This window comes from Geotrypetes seraphini, chromosome 13, assembly GCF_902459505.1.
Source record: "Geotrypetes seraphini chromosome 13, aGeoSer1.1, whole genome shotgun sequence".
In the NCBI taxonomy this organism is placed as follows: domain Eukaryota; kingdom Metazoa; phylum Chordata; class Amphibia; order Gymnophiona; family Dermophiidae; genus Geotrypetes; species Geotrypetes seraphini.
The window spans coordinates 81,470,213-81,497,321 of NC_047096.1; the positions used below are offsets into that span (position 1 = coordinate 81,470,213).

General features: G+C 45.8%; 2 protein-coding genes across 4 annotated transcripts in view; one reads left to right on the forward strand and one right to left on the reverse strand.

The window, feature by feature from the left end:
- Window positions 1-27,109, reverse strand: part of ATP6V0A1 (ATPase H+ transporting V0 subunit a1) — a 242,656-nt gene that overhangs the window by 172,829 nt on the left and 42,718 nt on the right. The window contains exon 2 of one of the 3 annotated variants that reach the window (XM_033919299.1): window positions 4,712-4,869. The exons of the other annotated variants lie outside the window; for them this stretch is intronic. The gene's annotated coding sequence lies outside the window, so the exon portion shown is untranslated. The remainder of the gene's footprint in view (window positions 1-4,711; window positions 4,870-27,109) is intronic. 3 annotated transcript variants of the gene reach the window in all.
- The window catches only part of CAVIN1 (caveolae associated protein 1), a 53,450-nt gene continuing 37,007 nt past the window's right edge, over window positions 10,667-27,109 (forward strand). Inside the window, exon 1 of the mRNA XM_033919301.1 lies at window positions 10,667-11,177. Coding sequence (XP_033775192.1) covers window positions 10,767-11,177 — 411 coding nt within the window. The 5' untranslated portion in view covers window positions 10,667-10,766. The remainder of the gene's footprint in view (window positions 11,178-27,109) is intronic.

Genomic DNA, 27,109 nt, shown 5'->3' on the forward strand with positions numbered 1-27,109 from the left:
CAGTATTCCAGATAAATTAATAAAAGGCTCAGAAGGTGCTATCATGGCCCTCACTTGACTGTGTCAACAGATTTGGAAGGAAAAAACATTACCAACCGATTGGAGAAGATCGCTTTTCATACCTATACCAAAGAAAGGTGACACCAAGGACTGTAACAACTACAGAACGATTGGATTAATTCTACATGCCAGCAAAATATTGCTGAAAATAATACAACAATCATACATTAAGCAAGAACTGCCCAAAGTTCAGGCTGATTTCAGAAAAAAATCAAGGAACAAGAGATATTATTGTCAATGTTAGATGGATATTAGAGAAGAGCAAAGAATACCAAAAAACTCCTATACCTTTGCTTCATCGACTACAGAAAAGCTTTTGATTGTGTGGATCACAATACACTATGGAGAACTCTAGCACAAATGAGAATACCTAAACACATAACTCAGCTGATAAATAGCCTACGTGAAAACCAAGAAGCTGCGATGAGAACTGAATACGGCAACACTAGTTCCCAACAAAACGTGGCGTCGGGCAAGGATACATCTTGTCACCTTACCTGTTCAACCTGTACGGTGAAACCATGGGGTCCTTGTACTAAGGCACCCTAGCCTATTTAGCGCGCGCTAAATGCTAACGCATCCATTATATTCTATGGACGCATTAGCGTTTAGCACGTGCTAAAAATCAGCGCACCTTAGTAAGGAGGGGGCATCTTCAGAAAAAGCAAATTTGGAAGAAGAATGTCAATTTCAAAGTTCATGGCCAATCTGCACTATTCAGATGATACAGTGCTCATCACCAGCAGCAAAGAAGACATGCTATATTTAATGAGAAAAAGTCAAATCTGAAACGCATAATATGGAATTAGAACTGAACATAAAAAAGATAAAGATCATGAAAACGGAAAATGATGAAGATAGAATAGAAGTTGTAAAGGATTTCAATTTCCTGGCTCTTTTGTAAACAAAGACGCAACTAGCAGGAGGAAATACTCCGCAGAATAGCACTTGGTCGCTCTTTAATGAAGGTTCTCGACAAAGTATTCAAAGTCAAGGAGGTAACCACTCCAAACGAAGATCAGACTTGTCCATGCACTCATTTTCTCAGTGGTCAAGTACAGATGTGAAAGCGGGACACTACGGAAACAAGACAGAAAGAAGATTGACTCATTTGTACTTTGGTGCTGGAGAAGAATTTTAGGTGTTCCATGGATTGCCAGAAGAACTAACAAATCGATTCTGGAAGAGATCAAACTGGCTATGTCACTTGAAGCCCAAATGATGAAGTTATGACTGTCTTATTTTGGTCACACCATCAGAAGAGAGAGATCACTGGATAAGGATATCATGTTTGGGAAGATTGAAGGAAACCAGGCGAAGAGGGGCGACCTGCAATCAGCTGGCTGGACATGTTGAAAACAATCATGGGGATGGACACTGGAGGGCCTTCCTGGACTAGCACAAAACAGATTTCTTTTTAGATCTGCAATTCATCAAGTCATTAGGACTTGAATATGAGTCAATGGCACTTAACAACATACAGCTTAGGTTCAGTATCTAAGGGGTCCTTTTACTAAGGCGTGCTAGCCTAATTTATCATGCGCTAAACCGCTAATGCATCCATTATATTGTATGGACGTTGTTAGCACTCGCTAAATCAGCTAGCGTGCCTTAGTAAAAGAGGAGGTAAGTCTGGAGTACAGTGTTATTCCCCACAAGGTGTGTTGACATACTCCCAGCTTCCCCTTGGATAGGGTGTGCTGCTAGAGTAAGATTATGTATCAAAGTTGGACTGCCTTGAAATCATCAAATTGTGAGTGTTTATTCTTCAATTTATTAAAGAAAGTTGTTCAGAAAACTAGAGTCTGGCTGATAACACTAAGATTACAGAAGTAAGGGTTAACTGAATGGGAGCCTCAGAGAAGTGCCAACCTAACTCGGTGAGTTCAGCAGTTCTTGGCCATTTTGAAGAGTCCCTGCATTATAGTGAAAACCTGCGGAGGTTTCAGTGAAAAACCTGAGGTAGTTTCAGGGAAAATCTGTGGTAAAGACTTCTCGGTGAAAACCTGAAACAGGCAATGTTTAATTGATGCTAAGAAAGGCATAACTGAACATTTAAAGCAGAGGTATGTAGAGCAATCAGTAACAAAAGCCTCTCAGTAAAAATCAGAAGTTAACTGTTGACAGTCTTCAGAGTGAGGTCACTCATTAAATCAGGAAGCAATTAAAATTCATCTGTATTGTGTGAAAAGGATAAGAGAGTTGCTGCTTGCATTTCAACTGTATTTTAAGCTGCCATGGGCTGTTAGAAGCAACGATTTGTAGTTTCTTGTACAGACAAAGCATCATAGCTAAACCTGCATAAATAATTCATAAGGCAAATGAGGAGAAACGCATGCAAATTGGGACAGCGACCCCAATTCACTACACAAAAATTTCACATTGGACAGGGCTGGCCGGAAGAAGCGACTGCTGGGGAGCAGTCAAAATCGTCCTTCCGACTCTCCTGTTCTATTGAAGCCCTGCTCTCTTGCCCTGTCAGCGCCGATCTCCTGCAGCCCAAATGCCTCCTGCAGCCCTGATCTGCCTGCCCTGGCTTTACGCGGTCCTGCACCCCTGGGCTTGCCTGCCCCGAATGCCTGCCTGGACATGTCCTCTCTGCTCCCCCTGGCTCTGCTGCCTTCACTCCAGTGTGAGCCCGTTGGGTTTAAAGCGGGGTTTGCACTATGCAGTGCAGCCCCGCTTTAAACCCGTGGGCTCGCACTGAAGGGAAGGAGGGAAGAGGCTGTCGCTGCCACATGTAACAGTACTGCCCCGACTGCCTTTGGGTTAAACCCACGGGCTGCAAAAGTTTTAAAGTTAAAAAAAAAAAAAAAGTTGCGGCTAGGGACAGGTCTAGGCTAGGATGGGGGCGTTCCTCCGATTGCCCCCATCTGCATATTTTTGTTTTCTGAATTGCTCGGACCTGCCCGGGTCAGGCCCGAATCAGGCCCAATCTGGCAGGTTACTGAATCTTGGCCATATTATATCCAGTGGTTGCCATAGAGATTGTGCCAACACAAATCAACTAGAGGTATCTTACGGAACTGTTTGCAAAAAAAAAAAAAAAAAGGTTTATTATTTCAGAATTATGCCCCCCCCCCAAACCCCACCAAAAAAACTCCCGGATACCAGCATGGCAGGCACCTACCTGGGCACTGGCACAAAAATAAGGATATACACTTTGAGAAGGTTCAGGAAAACTATGTGTTAGAAGTGCAAAAATGCCTTATGACATTAGAAAGCCTATGAACCAGAGGAACATAGCAGGTAAGTGGGAAGGCCCCAGTCAGTCAAATACCATATTTCCACAAAAATAAGATATTGTCTTATATTAATTTGGGGCTCAAAAAAGGCACTAGGTCTTATTTTCCAGGTAGGTCTTCTTTTTTTCGTGTACTGTATAATGATCATCTGTCCCTTCCTCTCCTCCACCCCAATTCTTCCTATTTCCTTTCTCTTCCCCACATGTGCAGCATCTTTCCTCTCCTCCCTCCCATCCCCCTGTGCAGCAGAACCTTTTCAGCTTGTATCCTTCCCTTCCTCCCATTCTTTGTGCAGCAGAACCCTTGCAGCTTGTATCCCTCCCGCTGCTGCCTCGCACCCACCTGCCGACCGCGAGACCGAAATACTGTACCTTGTAACAAATGGCAGCGTTGCAGCAATGTAAACAGGCTGCTTCATGGCCTTCTCCTGCATGGGCGCGTGTGCCGCGATGCTGATGACATCAGTGATACGGCAGAGGAATGCCTGGGCAGGAAAAGGCCACGAAGCAGCTGCCTACATTGCTGCAACGCTGCTGTTTGTTACAAGGTACAGTATTTCGGTCTCGCAGTCAGCGGGAGAGATGGAAGATTTGGGCGGGGGGGGGGGGTGCGGGAAGCGCTGCTGCCGGCGACTAGGGCTTATTTTCGGGGGTAGGGCTTATATTAAGACCTACCCCGAAAATCATGCTAGGGCTTATTTTTCAGGGTAGGTCTTTTTTTCGGGCTTACTTGGCTAGAAAGCATACTCAAGATAGTATGGCCCAGTCTGAGAGCCAAAAGGCCATGGACCAGGTATGGCAGGCCATAGTAAAGGATGCTCTTAAAGAGACATAGCAGTCAACAAGCCCCAGATAAAGACACTGAATCCCAGTACTCAGGCAGTTCTAAACACTCCATTAGTAGCTCCAGAACCAGAAGAACATACAGAGAACAGACCACTCAGGTTAGTCAACAGCCAGTTCAGCTGCAGTCTGAGCTAAAGCCAAGGCATCAACTGCAGGGACATGATTCTCTTTAGCCAACAAGGAGCAGCTATAGAGAAAGAGAAACTAAAACTAGAGGAAGAACATAAAAAGGCAGGAGCAGAAGCTGTCACTGCTGGTGAGGCCACACACAGGGAAGCCATGGTAGAGCACTAAAAGGCAGAGCTAGATATTGCCTTGAAGGTGCTTCAACAAGAGAAAGAAGCAGCTGCCTTTGAGACTAAAGCTGAGGCCCCTGAAGAAGCTGCAAGGGTTGACAGCGGGGAGAGTCAGCTTAGCTGTATCATACCAGAAGATCCCATCATACATTAGAGTACGTGAAGGACCAGGCCTCAGAGTGAAAGAGCAAACAATCACAGTCTGACTTAAAGGAGACACTCAATGAAGGGAAAACATATTCCTTAGCAGCAGAGTCAAGCTCACCTGAGAGAAGCAAGCTTAAGGTGAAGTGTGTCATGGAGACAAAACACCATTACAATGATCCATATTGTGGCAGGGATTAGGGACAGCAGACAGCCGGACCCTAATCCTCAGCACTGCACCATCTGAGTGGTTTCTGGAGTGGCCAAGGGAATTGCAAACTAAAAAAAGGAAAAACAGAAACACACATGTGCAAAAATTAAAGACTTTTATTTCTTCACTAGTGTTTAAACCCATTACATTAACGGATGCTAGTAAAGCCTCCTTCCCTCACATGTCCCCTATTTTCAGCCCCAGCTTCAGCTCCAAACCCATTTTTACCCCCTCAACCCCCTTCTCCCATCTTTTTCCTTTCAGCTTCAGCCTCCTTTTCTCACCAGCAGCATTTTCTTCCCCACCCCACTTCCCTGTGCAGTGGCAGCAGAAGCATACCCTCCCTCTCCATTTCCCTGTGCAGCAGCATTTCCCTCCCCCACCCCACTTCCCTGTGCAGCAGCACCTCTTCCCTGCTCCCTTTGTCCAGCAGCACCTCTTCCCTGCTCCCCCGGTCCAGCACACCTCTTCCCTGCTCCCCCTGTCCAGCAGCATCTCTTCCGTGCTCCCCCCTGCCCATCTTCCTTGCTCCCCCAGTCCAGCAGCACCTTTTCCTTGCTCCCACTGTCCCTCTTCCCTGCTCCCCTGGTCCAGCAGCACCTCTTCCCTGCTCCCCCCCCGGTCCAGCAGCACCTCTTCCCTGCTCCCCCTGTCCCTCTTCCTTGCTCCCCGGTCCAGCAGCACCTCTTCCCTGCTCTCCCTGTCCCTCTTCCTTTCTCCCCCGATCCAGCAGCACTTCTTCCTGCTCCCCCTGTCCCTCTTCCTTGCTCCCCCGGTCCATGCCAGCACCTCTTCGCTGCTCCCCCCCGGTCCAGCAGCACCTCTTCCCTGCTCCCCCTGTCCCTCTTTCTTGCTCCCCCGGTCTAGCAGCACCTCTTCCCTGCTCTCCCTGTCCCTCTTCCTTTCTCCCCCGATCCAGCAGCACTTCTTCCCTGCTCCCCCTGTCCCTCTTCCTTGCTCCCCCGGTCCAGCAGCACCTCTTCGCTGCTCCCCCCCCGGTCCAGCAGCACCTCTTCCCTGCTCCCCCTGTCCCTCTTTCTTGCTCCCCTGGTCCAGCAGCACCTCTTCCCTGCTCCCCCTGTCCCTCTTCCTTTCTCCCCGATCCAGCAGCACTTCTTCCCTGCTCCCCCCTGTCCCTCTTTCTTGCTCCCCGATCCAGCAGCACCTCTTCCCTGATCCCCCCTGTCCAAGCAAGCACCCTCCTTCCCTGCTCCCCTGGTCCAGCAGCACCCTCTTCCCTGCTCCCCCTCACTGCCTTCCATACTTTGTCCCACCCCCACCCTCTGAAGTCAGCCTGCCTGCCATCCCCCTGTGCAGAACCCTCTCCCCCCCCCCCGCCACTATCGCTGCTGTGCAGCCGACCCCCACACACCCTCCCACCGCCGAGACAACCATCAACCTCCCGGCTCCAGCAGCGGCCGCATCACACTAAAGATGCTGCTTCGTGGCCTTCCCCATGCTCTGATTTCCTCTGCCGCATCTCTGCTGTTGTGTGGTGCCTTAGTAAGCGCGCATGCGCACTCTTGCGGCCACGGACCTATCGGATCTCGGAACACGCCGGTAAGATTGCGCATGCGCGCTTAGGGTTTTATTATAGTAGATACTCTGGGGTGTTGGAACAAATGTAACTAAGTTCAGTCCAGTGCTTCCACCATGCACTGATTTATTCAAAACAATAGTTTCAAAAACAAAGCATAAGTTTCTTGGCACAAAATGAAAGGCAAGTTGCCACAAACACAGTCTATAATGCAAACGCAGGATTTCTTTTCCTCTTGATTCCACTTCCAACATAAACTTACTTGAGGCACAGGAAGAGAGGGATAGAACTACAAAATTTTGTATAAAACAGAAGAACATAAAAGGGCGAACAACAGTAGGGCATGAGGTTAAAAACAGCTGATTGGAATCCAAGATGAAAATTTCAGTCTAATGACTTATGCGGCAAAAGGGTTTAGATGACAAGTGGATCATTTTAGCGGCTCTGCATTCTGAATAATCTGCAATCTTAAAATCAGCTTAGTGGAAAGAAAGCAAAAAGAGCGTTACAATAATCTACTGAAAGAACAAAAGTTTGGACTAGGATAGAAAAATGTTTTTGAACAATAAGCGTAGTCTCCTAAGGCAATGTAATTTGCAAAAGGCGGCTTTGATCAGCATAGCTATAAATTTCAAGGATAACATAGAGCGGCATAATAAAAAAAATCTTCTAATTCCGTTTTGGGAATAAGGCGCTAGTTGTCCAAAGTCAGTAGCATCCAAAGTCCATTCTTGAAAAATATGTCCAAAATATTTTTTTTCAAGAATTGTCTACTTTTACGTCCAACCGTTTAATTGTCCAGACCGCCAAGTCATCTATCTTTATACCCCATTCTCATCCAAAAAATCATCCAAGCCCAAAATGCCTAGAAAAAGATCTTTTGGATGTGGGAGGGGTCAGCAAAGTGATGGACTGGCCACCCAGATATGGCAACATAGTGGGGCACCTTACAGGGCACTGCTGTGAATTTCACAAAAAGGGTGCCACATAAACATTTCACAACCCCCTTATAGGTCATGGTGAGCCCCCCAAAACCTACTATACCACCTGTCTACCACACCAATAGCCCTTATGGCTGCAGGTGCCACCTATATGGCAGTACAGTAGGGTTGGGGGTGGGGTTTGGTGGATGCACATTTTCACTATGCATACAGTGGTTAGAATGGCTTAAGGGCCTGGATCCTCTTCTCTATGGTTGACTAGACTATCCTCCAGACTACTTTTAAGCCACCTCTGTACACCTCTGTACCTACTACACTTTCCTATGCCAAGTGCTGATATTCTGGAGGCAGGTACGTACTTTTTATTCTGAATTTTATGGCGGGGAGTCAGTGATCACTGGGAGAGTGTGGGGGGTCTGTACTTTGTCCCTGCAGTGGTTATCTGGTCAGTTTGGTTACCTTTTGGGCGCTTAGACCTGTTTTTAGATCGCCTAAGTCACAACGAATAAGTTTTGTCTAGGCAGTCTCGTTAAACTTTCGATTATTGCTACAGGATGACTAAGTCTAGATCAGCCCACATCCCGCCTACCTCCCGCCCTAACCACTTCTTGAAAAATGCCCTTTTTCACTCTGGGTGTACAGCGACAATGAAAAGACCTAAGCTGCTTTTAGATACGTCTAAAACCCGTTTCGATTATCGGCACTTGGACAACCTGTCTATTTGATCATCCAAGTGCCATTTAGGCGGGTTTTTAGACGTATTTCCATTTCGATTATGTACCTCATAGTATCTAAATAGACACCAAGAATCTTGGCTACCTTATTTACCTGTAATCTAAAACCAACAGAAAAATATATTTCCTCAGGGATATCACGTCCAGTTCAGTCTAACCAAATTAATTTTCTTGTATTCCTGTTCACTTTAAAACCACTTGCTGAACTTAAAAATTTCAGGTATTTTATGTGAAGCTGCTGCGGGAACTTGCAGCAGCCATTTTTAGAAAAGAAATTTCACGGTCAAGAGCATAGGAAGATGTTTATAGCCTTGGCTCACCACTGGACTACCAGTGTTGTAAGGTAGGCCTAAGGAGAGGCCTGCAGTGGGTCCTGGAAAGGGGGGGTGGGGTTATGGGTGCATAGCCAGCACGACAGGATGGGATGGGACACTTGGAAGAACAGAGTGAAGGAAGGAGAGAGAGAGGATTACTGTACTTGAATGTAAACCATTAGTTTATATCCACGTTAACATTTTTCCAGGGGGGGAGAGGGAGGGATGTTATTTCGGTTTATTTTGGGATGAGTTTATATTTAAGTATATAAACCCAACCAACAGTAAGCTGTTTTTCATCTTTACTGAAGAAAATGGGACTGCTTTTCTCTTGCAGAAAATAGCTTCTGTACCCGCTGGAGGGGCTCAAACTGACTCTTTTTTTGTGTCCACACTCCCTCTACTGGCAGAACATTCCCAGGTTTTAGATTAAAGATTTATTTTTTCCTTTAGGAAAATGTAAAAGTGTCCTGGGAGACTGTAATTGTATGGATGTTTTTCTGAAAATTGGATCACTCTAGGAAAAACTTTTCTCTTTCTTTATTGCTGCATTTGCTAAGCGATGCAAATTTTGATTGGCCTCTAAGTGCTGGAAAGGTCCTGGTGTGTTTATTGCATCCGGCTATCCCATATAGTGTTCACTTTTGTTGTTGTTAGGTGCCATGGACTCATACTCGAGTCCTAGCGACTTGAATTGTAAATCTAAAAAGAAATCGGTTTTGAACTAGTCCAGAAAGGTCCTCAGACGTCATCCCCATGGTTGTTTTCAACAGTCCAGTCCTCTTTGCCTGGTTCCTTCGATCTTCCTATACATGTTGCCCTTCACCAGTGATCTCTTCTAATGGTATGATCAAATAAGACAGTCGTAACTTCATCATTTGGGCTTCAAGTGACATAACTGGTTTGATCTCTTCCAGAATCGATTTATTAGTTCTTCTGGCAGTCTACGTCATGCCTAAAATCCTTCTCCAGCACCAAATCTCAAATCTTCTTTCTGTCTGGTTTCCGTAGTGTCCAGATTGCGCATCCTTAACTGACCACTGAGAAAAATGAGTGCTTGGACAAGTCTGATCTTCGTTTGGAGTGTTACCTCCTTGCATTTGAATACTTTGTTGAGCATCTTCCTTGAAGAGCGACCAAGTTCTATTCTGAGGAGTTGCTTCTTTGTTTACAAAAGAGCCCAGGAGATTGAAATACTTCACAACTTCTATTCTGTCGCTTTCAAGCTCAAAATCTTCATCATTTTCTGTGTTCATGATCTTCGTCTTGTTTATGTTCAGTTCTAATCCCATACTATGACTTTTGGCTTTTCTCAGTAGATACAGCATGTCTTCTTTGCTGCTAGTAATGAGCATTGTATCGTCTGCATAGCGCAGGTTGTTTATGTTTTGGCAACCAACTTTGAAACCGACACTCTCTTCTTCCAAATTTGCTTTTCTGAAGATGGTTTCACCATATTTTGAAAAAGAAAACCCTGGACACATCATCCCGCCCTGTTCCTCCAGCTCCGCCCGCACTCTTCCGCTGCCCTAAAATCTCTGCCGCAACCCTTCCTGCAGCGGGAGAGATGCCCACACTCTCCCGTTGCTTTAAAATCTCCACCATGACCTGACCCCTTCTCCCCACAGCGGGAGAGATGCCCATTCTCCCCTGCTGGCAAGTGACCCCTTCCCCTTACCTCAAAATAGATGACCCAGAAGTATGCAGTCTCCTTCCTCCCAGCTGCCTTGTGTGTTTAAAATGGGCCTTCCCCTCCCTAGTGCACTTGGGATACACCGGTTCTGATTGGCCCAAGTTGTTTAAGGCGCCTCCCATGGGCTCTGATTGGCTCCCATTTCCCAAGATGCACCTGGGAGGGGGATGGGCCATTTCGGAGGATGGAGTCTAGTTTGAGGGAAGGGGGCATTGGAAACATGGGAGGGGGGTCCCTTGCAGGGAGGGGAGAGTGAGCATGTCTCCCAGGTTGGGCGGGTGGGCAGGGGCAGGGCAGGGATTTTAGGAGTTGGGAGTGTGGGCAACTGTCATGCTGCTGGAGGGGGGAGGGGGTTGTTGGTTGACAGCTGAAGAGCTAGAACATCTCTCCCCCTGTTGTGTTTTTTTCGGGGGGGGGGGGGGAGGGAACTTGACCTCTTTTTTTCCTTTGCATGTTCCCATTTCATGCAAATGTAGACATTTTCGCTGCTGTGCACCGTCCTCCTTTGCATGCCCAATTTTTGGAGAATCAGCGGCTCTGTGAACTAGTGATTGAAGAGCTCTGTTCTCTCTCCCTCCCTCCCCCGCCGCACATTCCTCTGGTTTGCATGTCCTCGCCTGCCTCCCACCAAGCCCGCAGCTATTTGAATGTGATGCGAGAAAGGGTGGGATCAGGGGCCGAGGTGGAGTCAGCCCGCGGTCTAGGGAGCCGGGAAAGCTTAGCAGGACACTTGCAGCAGAGCCATCATGACGGACACCGCCCTGCACATCGTCGAGCAGCCGCTGCCCTCGGACAGCCCGGAGCCGGAGGAGGCCATCAAGGCGGACCAGATCAACGGCGTGATGGTGCTGAGCCTGCTGGACAAGATCATCGGCGCCGTGGACCAGATCCAGCTCACCCAGAGCCAGCTGGAGGAGAGGCAGCAGGAGATGGAGAGCGCGGTGGGCGGCATCCAGGGCGAGCTGAGCAAACTGAGTAAGGCGCACACGGGCACCAGCAACACGGTGAACAAGCTGCTGGAGAAGGTGCGCAAAGTCAGCGTGAACGTGAAGACGGTGCGCCAGAGCCTGGAGAGGCAGGCGGGCCAGATCAAGAAGCTGGAGGTCAACGAGTCGGAGCTGCTCAAGCGCAGGAACTTCAAAGTCATGATCTACCAGGTGGGCCACTTGGAAGAACCACAATACAAACTTTAGTCTCAGCTTAGGCCAGGGGTAGGCATTGCCAGTCCTCAGGAGCCACAGGCAGCTCAGGTTTTCAGGAGATCCACAATAAATATGCATGACTAGATTTGCATCTCAAGGAGGCAGTGCATGCATAGTCATTGTGGATCTCCTAAAAACCTGACCTGCCTGTGGCTCTCCAGGACTGGAATTGCCTACCCCTGGCATAGGTTATGGCTCTGACAGAGCTCCAGACACTTTAGCTCTGACGGACCAAGTGGCACGGTCCTCAGATTTTTAAGGACGTGCAGTTAGGATCCATCAGGTCCGCGTTTTACCCCTTCCCTAAGGAGTGTAAGGCTCAGATTACAGGCTGAATGATTTTTCCTTGTTATAACTTACGATGAAACTGCCAATCGGCTCTAGCAGTATGTTCCTGCGAGCGTGATCTGCTTTCTGCGGGTGCTTCATATTACCGACATATGCTAGCAGACGCAAAAAAAATTGAGGGATGGCTGAATTAGCTCCAGAACTAACACATTTGATCATTTAACTAAATCTCCCATACTGTTGCTGAACTCAGATCTACACCCTGCCTCTTTCAAAACAAAATCTGAGATCACTCTGTTAACAATTCTGTCATGTAGGACTACATCTCTCCTGTAGATAAAGAATAGAGAAAACAACACAAGTGAAAAGACATGCTTTTGAATGCTTACTGGCATGGACTGGAGTTTCGCTCGCCCCCTTAACTTAGGAAAGGAGATATCCCGATGGGGTTAGGCTGAGCAATTTAACACGCTGAAGCACTAATTTAGTTCCTTGCTTCAGGGTACAAACATTTACGGTTATAGCACGCCTAAGAGTCTGAAGTATGTACAGAACATCTCAACGATCACAACCATGATCGTGATGCAAGAAGATTTCACGTCCAAAAAGAAAGAAGCTCCTGTTGAGATACCATTTTGCTTCAGACCATCTTGTCAAATGTATTCCCCCCTAGGAAACCAGCCCCTGCCAAAGAAGACACCCAATTTACAACTGCAAAGCCACAGCCCTAGCCGTTTGATAGTGGCACTGGTTAGTGGGGCTGCCCCTCGACACACCCAATGGCTGTCTGCCACATTTTTTAAGCGTTTCAGTCTACTGTATATGGAAGAAATTCCCCTGGTAGGGAACATTCTTCTATCAGGACATCTTTTCATAATCCCCACCCATTTCTCTAAAACTCTTGTTTATGGGAACGCTTTCAAAGTACAATATTGTTATTACATACTGCACTAGCACAAAAGGGTCCTAAAAGATCACAGTAAATGCCACTCCTGCCTGAATTCCTGAATTAGGGGAGAGGATTAAGAAGGCAGACCTTTCTGAGCTAAATAGCACTTAGAAGAGAAGGCACTCAGGGCAGGGGTCCTTTTACTAAATGGGTGTTAAAGCAGTATTTTTGCCTGTTTCTGCACTCTAACCCGGTACTAAGGTAGTGCATGCACAGCTTAATTAATTGGCAATCAACACATAATTTATGTTAATTGACTTGCAAAGAACTTGGAAAGTGTGATTCTATAAAAAGCATGCAGCAGTTGCAGTGCATAAATTTGAAAAGGGGACATGGCCAGGGGCAAATCGTGAGTGGATCACAATATTCTTAAACGTTATGAGCATTGTTATAGAATACACCCAATGCACACGCAACGTAAGCGTAGGCATTTTGGCCTGGTTTTAGCTGGTCTAAATGGCTGCGCCTAAGTTATGCAATGCATACAAGTGCTAAAGCGTAATTCTATAAAAGGTATATGCATCTTGTAGAATTGTGCTGGATGGAGAGTGGGCATGGAAGCATTAACCAGTTAGCACATTTGCATTTGACCTGCGAAAAGAAAGAAAATGCCTGACTTTTTTGCAGGAGGCAGGGGGCTGGCCCAAGAGGATCTGCTTTCTGCATAGGCATTGTTTTCATTTTTGGGCAAAACTGAACAACAAATTTTGGCAGCTAATTCAGTTTCTGTTGCCCTCTAATGCCTCTTGCCATATGGCACTTTTAGATGTACATATTCTGGCTTTATTATAATCGGTATTTGGATGTCAGTTTTCAGACAAGCAAAACACAAATAGAACTTCTAAAATGACTTTGCAAAGTGTTTTTCTCAGGGTTATAGAGTGAGTGGCACACCGTGAACACATCAAAATTCTCCACTGCAGCACTGCCCATCCAAACTCTGAGAAGAGCATTTTCTGCTTGGTTTCCTTTGCAGGCTGGCTTATCTGCGCCATTCAAGGCACCGTTTCAAAAACAACTTACCCTAGAGCAGTGTTCTTCAACTTTTTTACACCTATGGTCTGGCGGAAATAAAATAATTATTTTTCAGACCGACACCAGCATCATCTGCCCCCCTTCTTCCCACTTCCATCATCTGCCCCCTTCTCCAGTCCCCACTTCCATCATCTGCCCCCTTCTCTCTCTCTCCCTTCTCCCCACTTCCATCATTTGCCCTGGTTCCTTCTCACTCTCCCTTAAGTTCTCCCTACTTCCATCATCTGCTCGATTGCCACCGTCTCTCTCTCTCTCTCTCTCCCTGCTCCACCCCAGGCCCATCTCCCTCCCTTCCCCTCACTTTTGCACGGGTCATCACTCACTCACCTTATTCTTTCTGGGGGGGATTCAAACGGCGACAGGCCCCGGCATCGACGGTGTCTCGGCAGGCAAGTAAGATCAGCAACGTGAGGCCCACCCTGGCATCAACGGTAGCTGTTATGTTGCAAATAGTGCTGCTGCTCAGGCAAAGCTTCCCTCTTGACGCAACCCCGTAGGCGGAAACAGGAAGCTACATCAGAGGGGAAGCTTTGGGATGAGCACCACTTGCAACGTAACGGTTGCCGCCGATGCCGGGGGGGGGGTCGTGTTGCCAATCTTATTTTCACAGGGGCCCATCGCCGTTTGAAAAAAAATTGCTGAGTCGTCTGTTACTTGTTTGCCCCCCTGGGCTGGCAGGAAAGTTTTGCGAACCGGTGAATGAAGAACACTGCCATGAATATTTGGAGGATAATTCCAGGACAGGGCACCTACTATAGATTTTAATGCCTATTTCAAGCTTATTCTAGAAAACCCAAATAGGCACCTCCTTTCTTTCCAGCACAAGTGGCTAAAAGCATGCATACATTAAGACACAATCACTTATTCAGCCCTATAGCTACGCAAGTGTAGACGATTGAATTATATGATTTACATGCATACCCGTGCACTTCATCCTTTTTTATTTATTATTTAAAAAATTTATATTCCATTTTATCAACATTTCTAGGCGGATTCCAACAAACATACATAATTTATAGCAAATACATTAAAACAGCAATTACTTAAATCAGCATCGATATATCTCCCTTTAGAAAATCATTTTCAACATCACCAAGCCCTCACAGTTGCTTGAGTAATTGGTTTCATAACTGTGGTCCATGCATGTAGATTTCCTTTATTCCTTGCAATGAATTCTCTGGCCAAACTCCACCCATGTGCACACCCACTAGCACAGTTCAAACTATCAAATCAAAGCACTTAACTTTCTGCCAATTGGTATTCTATCAAAGGTTATTTATGCATGTAAATGGGTACAGTCCCACCATTTACCCACCTTCCTACTGCCTACAACTAGGCAGCTCCTTATAGAAGTTCCCTCTTTGGGGTAAGTTCTATAAATGGCGTTGGCAAAAATCAGCACGGAGCACTAGTCTGTAAACAACATGCTAAGTTGAGCACCATTCATATAATAGCATTTAGGCCCAGGTTCTATATACAGCGGCTTAAGTTAAGCGCTGGTAGGCACTCTACTGGCGCCTAACTTAAGATGAAAATGCCATTTAAAACAACATTTTTTTAAAAAGAAAAATGTACACGACTACTGGTTCCTAAAGAAAACGGCACTGGAATTATGTTTACGGGTACTAAAAGAACTCAAAGATGAAATTGCTGACCGGCTGTTAGTGATCTGTAATCTGTTGCTAAAATCTTCTGTAGTTCCTGAAGATTGGTGGGTGGCCAATGTTACGCTGATTTTTTAAAAGGGCTCCAGGGGAGATCCGGGAAATTACAGACCAGTAAGCCTGACTTCAGTACCGGGCAAAATGGTGGAAACAATTATAAAAAATAAAATTGTGGAACACGTAGACAAACATGATTTAATAAGACAGTCATCATGGGTTCAGCCGAGGGAGAACTTTCCTAACCAGTTTGTTTGACTTCTTTGAAGGTGTGAATAAACATGTGGATAAACGTGAGCCAGTTGATGTAGTGTATCTAGATTTTCAGAAAGTTTTTGATAAAGTTCCTCATGAGAGTCACCTGAGAAAATTAAAGACTCATGGGATAGGTGGCAAAGTTCAGTTGTGGATTAAGAATTGGTTATCGGATAGAAAACAGAGGGTAGGGTTAAATGGTCACTTTTCTTAATGGAGAAGAGTAAACAGTGGAGTGCCGCAGGGATATGTACTGGGACCGGTGCTATTTAACTTATTTATAAATGATCTGGAAATTGGAACGACGAATGAGGTGATTAAATTTGCAGATGACACTAAACTGTTCAAAGTTGTTAAAACGTATGCAGATTGTGAAAAATTGCAGGCAGATCTTAGGAAATTGGAAGACTGGGCGTCCAAATGAAATTTTATGTGGACAAATGCAAAGTGATGCACATTGTGAAGAATAACCTGAAGCACAGTTACTGGATGCTAGAGTTCAATATGATGAAACCTTCTGTGCGACGGCGGCCAAAAAAGCAAACAGGATGCTGGGAATTATTAAAAAAGGAATAGTTAACAAGACTAAGAATGTTATAAAGCCTCTGTATCGCTCCATGGTGCAACCTCATCTAGCATTCAATTATTTTCTCAACTCAAGAAAAATATAGTGGCACTAGAAAAGATTCAAAGAAGAGCGACCAAGATGATAAAGGGGATGGAACTCCTCTCGTACGAAGAAAGACTAAAAAGGTTAGGGCTCTTCAGCTTGAAAAAGAGACGGCTGAGGGGAGATATGATTGAAGTCTACAAAATCCTGAGTGGAGAAGAACGGGGTACAAGTGGATCGATTTTTTATTGCATCAAGATTTACAAAGACTAGGGGACACTTGAAGTTACAGAGTAATACTTTTAAAACTAATAGGAAGAAATATTTTTTTCACATAGAGAATAGTTAAGCACTGGAATGCGTTGCCAGAGGATGTGGTAAGACCGCTTAATATAGCTGGTTTTAAGAAAGATTTGGACAAGTTCCTGGAGGAAAAATCCATAGTCTGTTATTGAGAAAGACATGGGGGGTGGGAGCCACTGCCTGCCCTGGATCGGTAGCATGGAATGTTGCTACTCCTTAGGTTTGGCCAGGTACTAGTGACCTGGATTGGCTACCATGAGAAGGGGCTACTGGGCTTGATGGACCATTGGTCTGACCCAGTAAGGCTGTTCTTATGTTCTAATCTGATTCAGCCTTGGTTTTGGCATGTGGCATACATGGAGTTGTAGTTTTCATTTACTCTCTGAATTCCTAAAGAAGATCAGAACTACATGGGACCCCTTCCCATCCTCAGATTAGATCAGCACTAGATTTGTTTCTTTTACCATGCCTGTGAGCCTGATCTGTTTAGGTATGTTGATGCCTTTTCTGTAAAGGCCTTAAAAGATCATTTTGCAGATGTTGGTTGTTCTTACAGTGACACCTACTGCCCAGTCAGAGAGTTGCATGTGCAATATCTGTAGAGATAGAAGCCTGCAGGGGGAAGGTTTATGGAAGGTATAAATTAAGGTTCAGAATATTAAAGGCTGTGCACAGAGTTCATAGAGAAAGGCATAACAAAATAGAGGTTTAAAAAAATCCACATCCTCCCAAGAACATTTAATCTTAAGCAACAAACTGCATCTGCTTTAACTTATTTTAAATCCACATCATTTTTAATTAATACTTTAACTTTGGATTCTGCATGATGAGGTTTTTACTTGAGTGGCAGAATTCAAGCAGAGCAAAATGTTTTGAAGTGTTGTAGCAACTGGAGCTGTATATGTGAATGTGTATGCCACCAAATATGGTGGTATCCCAGTGACTCATCAGAAGGGAATGCCAGCTTTGAAAAAGAGGTAGTGAGTTCCTCCTGAGATTCTGTGTTCTGTACATGAGTGTCTGAAGGCAAATGAAACTCTGTGCATTTCAAAGTTATACAGTGTTACATAGAAAAAGGCAGTATCAAGTTTTTAAACCTCCTTCTCTGCCTTAAAACAACAGGTAGTTGACGCCGCTTCTGATCACACCAATTCAAAACCTGTACTTGTACATTACCAATTCCTCCCAAGCTTCTGTCACAGGAAAATCCCACAACTGAAATGGTTTCTACTCCAGCCAAATTGGGTTCTGTTCCTGAAATTAGGAGCCATGATTGAAAAGGCCATCACTTTATTTATTTAGGTTTTTTTTAATACCATTCTCCCACGGGAGCTTAGAACATTTTACATGAAATTTACTGTGACTCAAAGCATTTTTCCCTGTCTGTCCCAGTGGGCTCACAATCTATTTAATGGGGATTGGGGCAATGGGGGGATTAAGTGATTTTAATTAACTTTCTGATTTCATTGAACAAACAAATGTCCTCCACCCTAATCAGACAGATTTCCCAATCCCACACTTTATGGAGAATTTATTTTAAGAAGCAATCTTTCATGACGCTTCCTCAAGTCGCCTAGAGCCTATTTAGGTATGTGCAACGCACAAATATTAGATTAAATTAGTATTATAGATTTTATTTCTAATTATTTATTTATACTTACCGTATATACTCGAATATCAAGTCGATCCGAATATAAGTTGAGACCCCCTTTTTCCCCCCAAAAAAGAAGGAAAAATGGTTGACTTAAATATAAGTCAGGCAGCTTAATATTCAACTGCCCTGCCCTGTCAGGCTCTGCACCCAGCACCCTTCCTTCCCTCCCCTATCAGGCTTTGCACCCAGCACCCTTCCTTCCTTCCTTTCCTCCCCTGTCAGACTCTGCACCCTTCCTTCCCTCTCTCCCTCCCCTGTCAGGCACTGCATCCTGCTCCCTTCCTCCCAGGCACTGCACCCAGCACCCTTCACTCTCTCCCCTGTCAGGCATTGCACCCAGCCCCCTTCCTTCCTTCCCTCCCTCCCACCCCCGTCAGACTTTGCTCTCTCCCTTCCAGGCTCTGCACCTTGGCCCTCCTCCCTGCCCTAGCCTCATACCTCTACTGCCAATCCCCGGTGGAGGTGCAGCTGGCAGAAGCGAACTTTCCAAGTTCCTGCCCCACTGCTAACTGGCTGGCGCGAGTTTCTTCGGCCGCTGAGCAGCACAAGCAGGCACGCGATTTGACGCTGCTACTCAGTGCTGAGCAGCTCCCTTATTGGCTCCTGCGAATTCTCGCTTGCACATTAAGAAGAATAATTCAAATTATAGCTACGTGATACTAGGTTCCACATCCAGAGTTATCACCCAGGAAAAAGATTTAAGTGCCATTGTTGACAATATATTAAAATCTGCTCAGTGCCAAAATCACAAAAAGAATGTTAACAATTATGTAAAAAGGAATAAACAAAGAAAATCATAAGTCCCCTACTTTGTGCTATGCCACAACTCAGAAAAAATATAGAGCAATATACAGAGAAGAGTGACCAAAAGGATTAAGGGGGTGGATCATCTCTCAAATGAGGAAAGGCTAAAGGGATTCAGACTCTTCAGTTTGGAGAAGACACAGCTCAGGGAAGATGTGAAAGGAGGTTTATAAAATCCTGATTGGAGTGGAATGGGTAAACACCATAGATTTATTGTTTCAAAAAGTACAATAGGGAACACTTCTTGAAGTTGCATAGTACGGTAGCACATTGCTTCACTGTTAATAAACATATGTTTAAAAAAACAAATAAGACAAAATATCGTTTGGCTGAATGTATAGATAAGCCCTGGAACTCCTTGCTAGAGCAGGTGGTTACAGAAATATTGTTAATGTAGCTGGTTTTTAAACCGGTTTGGAAACATTTCTGGAGAAAAGGCCTATAAACTTTATTAAGGCAGACTTGAGAAAAGCCACTGCTTATCCCTGGGGTTAAATAGCATGGAATCAATCATGCTATATTTTGGGGGCTTGTCACTGTTGGGCAACTCTTGTGCACCCCAAATTGAGAAAGGGAATCTGCTTCAGAGGGGAAAGAAAGCCTCTGTGAGAGATGATGCCATCTTGGGCTGAGAAAATAAGGCAGTAGGACCAAAATATGGCAAAACTTTAAGGGATGTTTGTATCCAAGATTCAACATTAGTCTTGCAGTTTTCACTCTCTTGAGCTTTTTTTTGCTTGTTCCCTTTTTTCTGGGTTCTTCTTGGAGTGAGTGAACTCCATGATTCATCTGGTAAATTTGGTGAAAGTTTGGACGTACACATTTGTTTAAAAATAATGAATGGCTTTGCTGTTTTACTTGAAAGGCGGCATATTAAAAGTAATAAACTATAAACCATTTCATCCTGTAGAAAAACAGTCACATTAAATGATACTTCCTGCAAATGCTCAAGGAACTGGAGATGCCAGATATGTTTAAAAGGATATTTCCTTTATTTGGATTATTTTCTTCCTGAAGTAGCAGGTGGCTAACAGTCCATTCAGTCAAACCATCAGAAAAATGGCGGGTGATGCATCTGTCTGAGTGAGGCTTTGGCCTAGCGGTTAGTGCAATGTGCTAAGCCAGCATTCAAATCCCACTTCTCACGTCACCCTCTGTTACTTCGGGTACAGTCCCAAATGATAAACCCTTTGGGTAGGGAATTACTTTCTATAGCTGAACTTAGCATAGGTATGGAAAAATGGGCAAAGCAATTGAATCTAATTAGTACCTAAATAATACCTTAGGGACCTAGATATGCCAATTTGCCCAGTTCTATGCTGGAGACATTTTGGCCAGTCCTCATTTTGAATTTACATCCCAAAGCAATGTGGGATTTGTAGTGACTGATCCTGCCCATTGAATTCATAGAAACTGAGAAAAATGAAGGCCTATTTAGTCTGCCTATCCAATGTACTTATCACTTTGTCTGGGTTTTGAAAAGCCTCCTCTCAATCGCATTGGGCCGGAGGCAATCGTAAAATCTGGCAACCCTACTTTAAGCATTTTAAGTCCCTTAATTCACCAGGATGAAGGTTGATCAGAAATCCATTACTGTCCATACAGGCTGGGGCTAGGCTAATTCCCTGTAGGTAAGGGGGGGGGGGGTTCATCACTACCGTTCAGCTAACAAATAGTCCAGCAACAAAATCCACTCACTGAGGTTTCTTTTATAAGATAGTTTAACTTTACTAACAAGAAAAATAAAAGGTCAAAAGGAACAGTTCAAATCAACAGTCAAAGGGGAAAAAAACTGTGATGCAGCTCCATGATCCATTCTCAGCTCTTTCTTCTCTACCACTATTGAGTTCTGTCCTGTTTCCACAGAACAACCCAGGGCTGCTGTCTGTTTTATCACACCAAACAGACGTTCCGCAGGGCTTTTCCTCAGCTGCCAGACTGAACTGAGGCCTGAATCTTCATTGTCCATCCTTCTCCAGAGGTGTAATTTCCTTCGTGCCTCTGCTTCACTCTTGGGGTTCCTTTCTCTCCTGAGTCTTCACACTTCAAATTTGGCTCCTGAACAGTTTTGGTTCTTCTGTTTCTTTTTATATTTTAAATATTTATTGATAATTTTCATAATTTTACAAAGCATAAACATGGGAAACATCATATTGCATGTAGCAAATACAACAACAATGGCCATCCCAACTAACAAAAGGTAAGTATAACCAACCAAAACAAAATTCCTACAATCAAAACTAACCATAACCCCAGTGCCCACCAGCATAGCAGGCTCTCGTCCCCCCCCAAGATGGCACCAGATGGTGCACCTCTCCCCTCCTTAGCTTCAAAGATCCTAGCGGGGTTTTTATCCCATCCAAACCCCACCCCAATGCATAAGAACACTACCAATCATATTTCCATAACATCCACAACTGTATCATTGTCCCAACTGCCCACCTTAAGCTGGAAATCCTCCCACACCCTGCTTTACAGCAGAGACATCTACTTGGGGGGAGGTTACAGCCCAAAATCTCCAGCCTGGAATTGGGTAACTTGCCATTTTTAGTAACCTGTATATACTGTACTAGACTCCATTTTATTTCCTTCAGGCTAGTCCATTCCTGGTTTTATTCTCCCACTGCTTCAAGGAACCAAGCTTTTCTTAGTGATCTTTGAGACCTCTTTTGAAATAAGAAATACATATTATCCCAGGACAAGCAGGCAGCATATTCTTGACTGATGGGTGACGGCACCGACGGAGCCCCGGTACGGACAATTTTAGAGTGATTGCACTCTAAGAACTTTAGAAAGTTCTAGCTCGGCCGCACCGCGCACGCGCGAGTGCCTTCCCGCCCGACAGAGGCGCGCGGTCCCTCAGTTTCTTAGTTTCCGCGGAGCTAAGAAGTCGCACGTTTCAACGGCTGTTGAAAACTTTTTCCATTTTTCGCCTTCCCGCTCGCGTAAACGTCTTTAGAAGGTTTATTTCCTTCATTTTATTTTACTTTCTTTCTTAAAAAAAAAAAAAAAAAAAAAAACTGATTTAGTTTTCTTTCTTTTTTCGGTTTCGCCCCGGCGGGGCCTACTGCCACTATCGAAGCCTCGGCCTTCGATTTGGCTGAAGCCGTCTTCACATTCATGCCCCCTCAACCCGGGTTTAAAAAGTGCCAGCGGTGTGCACGGCCAATTTCACTGTCTGACCCACATAATTGGTGTCTACAGTGCCTTGGCCCGGACCATCAATCGTCTACCTGCACCCGCTGTGCGACTCTAAAGAAAAGAACTCTTAAAAATAGAGAGATTCAACAAAAACTTCTTTTCGGCACCGAGATGTCCGATACCACTCCGGCACCGACTTCGACTCCGGCTCAGTCGGCACCCACATCGTCGACACCACGCGATACCGCGTCGGTGTCGGCTCCTCCAGGTAAGCCGGCTAAGAAGCCTTCCCCGTTGGAGCGTCCTCCGGTCTCAATAGCAGCGAGCCCAATCCTGCAGACCTCGAGGCGCTCACGGAAGCGCTCCGCTCCAATAGAGGTGAGCCCCTCTACATCGGGTTCCTCATCCTCGGAGCGTAGAGCGGCACCGCAGGTACCGCAAAAGAAAAAGGCGGTACCGGTGCCTTCTCTCGAAGACCGTATTGCTGCTGTTCTAAAATTACAACTTAAAGAACAGTTAGAGCACATTCTGCCTTCACTCCTGGTACCGAGTCTTCCGGTACCAGTCCGGTCTGAGCCGCCGGTACCGACAGTGGATCGTCCTACTTTGTCAACTTCCACTTCGTCGGTACCGGTACAGTCTGTTTCCTCTGTCTCCATGCCGATTCTTGCACCGGAGCCGAGATCCCACCATCAAGCTGTTCAGACTTCGGCACCGGTGCATACAGTCACATCCCCCGGTACCGAGTCAGGCAGGTCAGGGAAATCTCATAGAAAATCCCATCACTTACAGTCTTCCACGCCGGATTCTCGGGACCGGAGCTTCCAAGTTCAAGACCCTGACTTGTGGGGCGACTCAGAAGACCCTCTCCTTTCTGAGGGAGAATGTTCTTCTGGTGAAGAGGACACCTCTGCCTTGGGGCCCTCCTCTAAACCAGAAGTATCTTCTTTTTCTTCCTTTTTAAAGGAAATGTGTGACTCTCTCTCTATTCCTTTGGAGGCTGAGTCACAGAAATCCAAAGCTTTTCTTGATGCTCTGGATTTTGATCAGCCTCCAAAGGAATACCTTAAGTTACCTCTCCATGATATCTTGAGAGAGACGTTCTATAAAAATTTGGAATCTCCCCTCACCATTCCTGGGGCTCCCCGAAAATTAGACTCTCTATACAGAGTCCTTCCTATCCCTGGGTTTGATAAACCCCAGTTACATCATGAGTCCCTTTTGGTCGAATCCACCCTCAAAAAGTCCAAGGGGGCTAGTGTGTATGCTTCTGTCCCTCCTGGCAGAGAGGGAAAGTCTATGGACAAGTTTGGGAAACGACTATACCAAAATGCAATGTTGGCGAATCGATCAGGGAATTATGCATTCCATTTCTCCTTCTACTTAAAGCAGCTTATTCAGAATATCTCTGCTTTTGAGAAATATCTCCCTGATCGGAAAAAGTCGGTTTTTCACCAAACTTGTTCTTCGCTTTTCCAGCTCCGGAAATTCATGGTTAGATCCATTTATGACACCTTCGAGCTGACCTCTAGGGCTACAGCCATCTCAGTGGCAATGAGACGGCTGGCCTGGCTTAGGGTTTCTGAACTCGATGTTAACCATCAGGATCGGCTAGCCAATGCACCTTGCCTAGGGGATGAGTTGTTTGGAGATTCCATGGACTCCACCACTCAAAAGTTATCGGCTCATGAGACTAGATGGGATACACTTCTTAAGTCTAAGAAGCCGCCAACAACCAGACCTTTTCGTCCACAATCCTCCTACCAGCGTAGATTTGTGGCTCGTCCTCTGCCTCAAGCTGCTCCCCAGCAACGACGCCAGAGACAACAAAGGCCGGCTGCTAGACAGCCTCAGCAACAACAACAGGTAAAACCTGCACCAGTGCAAAAGTCTACACAACCCTTTTGACTTAATTCTCCAGAACATAGCCAGTTTTGTTCCTTCTACCCAACTTCCACAACCTATAGGAGGACGCCTTACTTATTTCATAAGCCGTTGGGAACTTATCACGTCAGACCAGTGGGTCCTCAACATCATCCGCCACGGCTACTCTCTCAACTTTCAGTCACTACCTCCTCCAAGTCAACCAAAAGAGTCTGCTTCCAGTCCTCAATTAACCCTTCTTCTCCAAGAGGTTCAATCCCTCCTTCTTCTAAATGCCATAGAAGAAGTTCCCCTAGACCAGCAGGGGCAGGGGTTCTACTCCCGATATTTTTTAGTCCCCAAAAAAACAGGAGATCTCAGACCCATTCTAGATCTCCGCGATCTCAACAAATATTTGGTCAAAGAAAAGTTCAAGATGCTTTCTCTGGCCACTCTTTATCCTCTTCTCAATCAAGGCGACTGGCTATGTTCCCTCGATCTCAAAGAAGCGTACACTCACATACCAGTAAATCTGGCTTCCAGACAGTACCTACGCTTCATGATCAATCATTCTCATTACCAATACAAGGTGCTGCCCTTCGGCCTTGCCTCCTCTCCAAGGGTCTTCACCAAGTGTCTCATTGTGGTAGCGGCATTTCTACGCTCTCATCACTTCCAGGTCTTCCCTTACCTGGACGACTGGTTAATCAAGGCCACATCCGCTCAAGCAGTTCTTCTGGCCACCAACCAAACCATCTTGTTTCTACAAATTCTGGGGTTCGAGATCAATCTACCCAAATCTCATCTCATCCCTACTCAGAGACTTCAATTCATTGGAGCGATCCTGGACACACTCCTCATGAGAGCTTTCCTGCCATCCAATCGTCTTCAGACCCTTCAGTCTCTATGTCAACAGGTACTTTCACTGCCTTCCATCTCAGCCAGGCAAATGATGGTACTCTTGGGGCACATGGCGTCTACAGTTCATGTCACGCCCCTCGCACGTCTTCACCTACGCACTCCTCAATGGACCCTTGCTACTCAGTGGTCCCAAGCGACGGATCCTTGCTCACGACACATATCTGTGACATCATCTCTTCGTCAGTCTCTTCAATGGTGGTTGGTATCCTCAAATCTATCCAGAGGTCTTCTGTTCCATCAGCCCCCTCATCACCTGGTTATCACCACCGACGCCTCTCTTTATGCATGGGGAGCTCACTTGAACGAGTTCCAGACTCAAGGTCTTTGGACAGCCCAGGAAAAGAAGCATCAAATCAATTTCCTGGAACTCAGAGCGATGTTTTATGCCCTCAAGGCTTTCCAACATCTTCTCTTTCCTCAGGTCCTCTTGTTGTGCACAGACAATCAAGTTGCGATGTACTACATCAACAAACAGGGTGGGACAGGCTCTCGCCTTCTATGCCAAGAAGCCCAAAAGATCTGGAATTGGGCCATAGATCACCATCTCTTCCTGAAAGCTATCTACATTCAGGGAACACAGAATTCTTTAGCGGACAAACTCAGCAGAATTCTCCAGCCTCACGAGTGGACACTCGATCCTATAACTCTGCAGTCTATCTTCACTCAATGGGGCACTCCTCAGATAGACCTCTTTGCAGCTCCTCACAATCACCAGCTGCCCCTCTTCTGCTCCAGACTTTACTCTCCTCACCGTCTGACAGCGGATGCTTTTCTCCTCGACTGGTCGAATCTGTTCCTGTACGCCTTCCCTCCTCTGCCTCTAATGTTGAGAACCTTATTCAAGCTCAAGAGGGAACGAGCCACCATGATTCTGATTGCTCCGAGGTGGCCCAGGCAACATTGGTTCTCCCTTCTACTTCAACTCAGTTCCAGGGAACCTTTTCTTCTTCCTCTGTTTCCTTCTCTGCTTACGCAACAGCAGGAAACCCTCCTTCATCCCAACCTCCAGTCTCTACACCTGACAGCTTGGTATCTCTCGGGCTGACATCTCATGATACTCTCTTATCTCAGCCTGTTCGTTCCATTCTGGATGCCTCCAGGAAACCAACCACTCTGCAATGTTACCATCAGAAGTGGACGAGATTTTCCTCCTGGTGTCTTCTTCATCATCTTGATCCCACTTCCCTGGCAGTGGAGACGTTGTTGGACTATTTGCTCTCTTTGTCTGACTCTGGCCTTAAGTCTTCGTCCATCAGAGTCCACCTCAGTGCCATTTCAGCTTTTCATGAGCCAGTCCATGGAAAACTTCTCTCAGCTCATCCCCTGGTGTCCAGGTTCATGCGTGGGCTTTTCAACGTGAAACCACCTCTTAAAGCCCCTCCTGTTATCTGGGATCTCAATGTGGTTCTTTCTGCTTTAATGAAGCCTCCATTTGAACCCTTGGCTACCTCTCCTTTCAAGTTTCTTACTTGGAAGGTGCTTTTCCTTATTGCCCTTACCTCTGCCAGGAGGGTCAGTGAGCTTCATGCACTGGTCGCAGATCCTCCCTTTACGGTTTTTCACCATGACAAGGTGGTTCTGCGTACACATCCAAAGTTTCTCCCTAAGGTTGTATCTGAATTCCATCTCAACCAATCCATTGTTCTCCCTGTTTTCTTTCCAAAACCTCATTCTCATTCTGGAGAACAAGCTTTACACACTTTGGATTGTAAAAGGGCTCTGGCTTACTATCTAGAGCGTACGAAACCCCACAGATCAGTTCCTCAACTTTTTCTGTCCTTTGATCCAAATAAATTGGGACGTCCCGTTTCTAAACGTACGTTGTCTAATTGGCTGGCAGCGTGCATTTCATTTTGTTATGCTCAGACCGGACTGACACTGGAAGGTTCTGTCACGGCCCATAGAGTCAGAGCAATGGCAGCATCTGTAGCTTTCCTCCGCTCCACTTCTATTGAGGAAATCTGCAAGGCTGCTACTTGGTCCTCAGTTCACACTTTTACATCTCATTATTGTCTGGATGCTTTTTCCAGACGGGATGGACACTTCGGCCAATCTGTTTTGCAAAATTTGTTTTCCTAATGGCCAACCTTCCCTCCATCCCTCTTTTTGTTAGCTTGGAGGTCACCCATCAGTCAAGAATATGCTGCCTGCTTGTCCTGGGATAAAGCACAGTTACTTACCGTAACAGGTGTTATCCAGGGACAGCAGGCAGATATTCTTGCGTCCCACCCACCTCCCCGGGTTGGCTTCTTAGCTGGCTTATACTAACTGAGGGACCGCGCGCCTCTGTCGGGCGGGAAGGCACTCGCGCGTGCGCGGTGCGGCCGAGCTAGAACTTTCTAAAGTTCTTAGAGTGCAATCACTCTAAAATTGTCCGTACCGGGGCTCCGTCGGTGCCGTCAC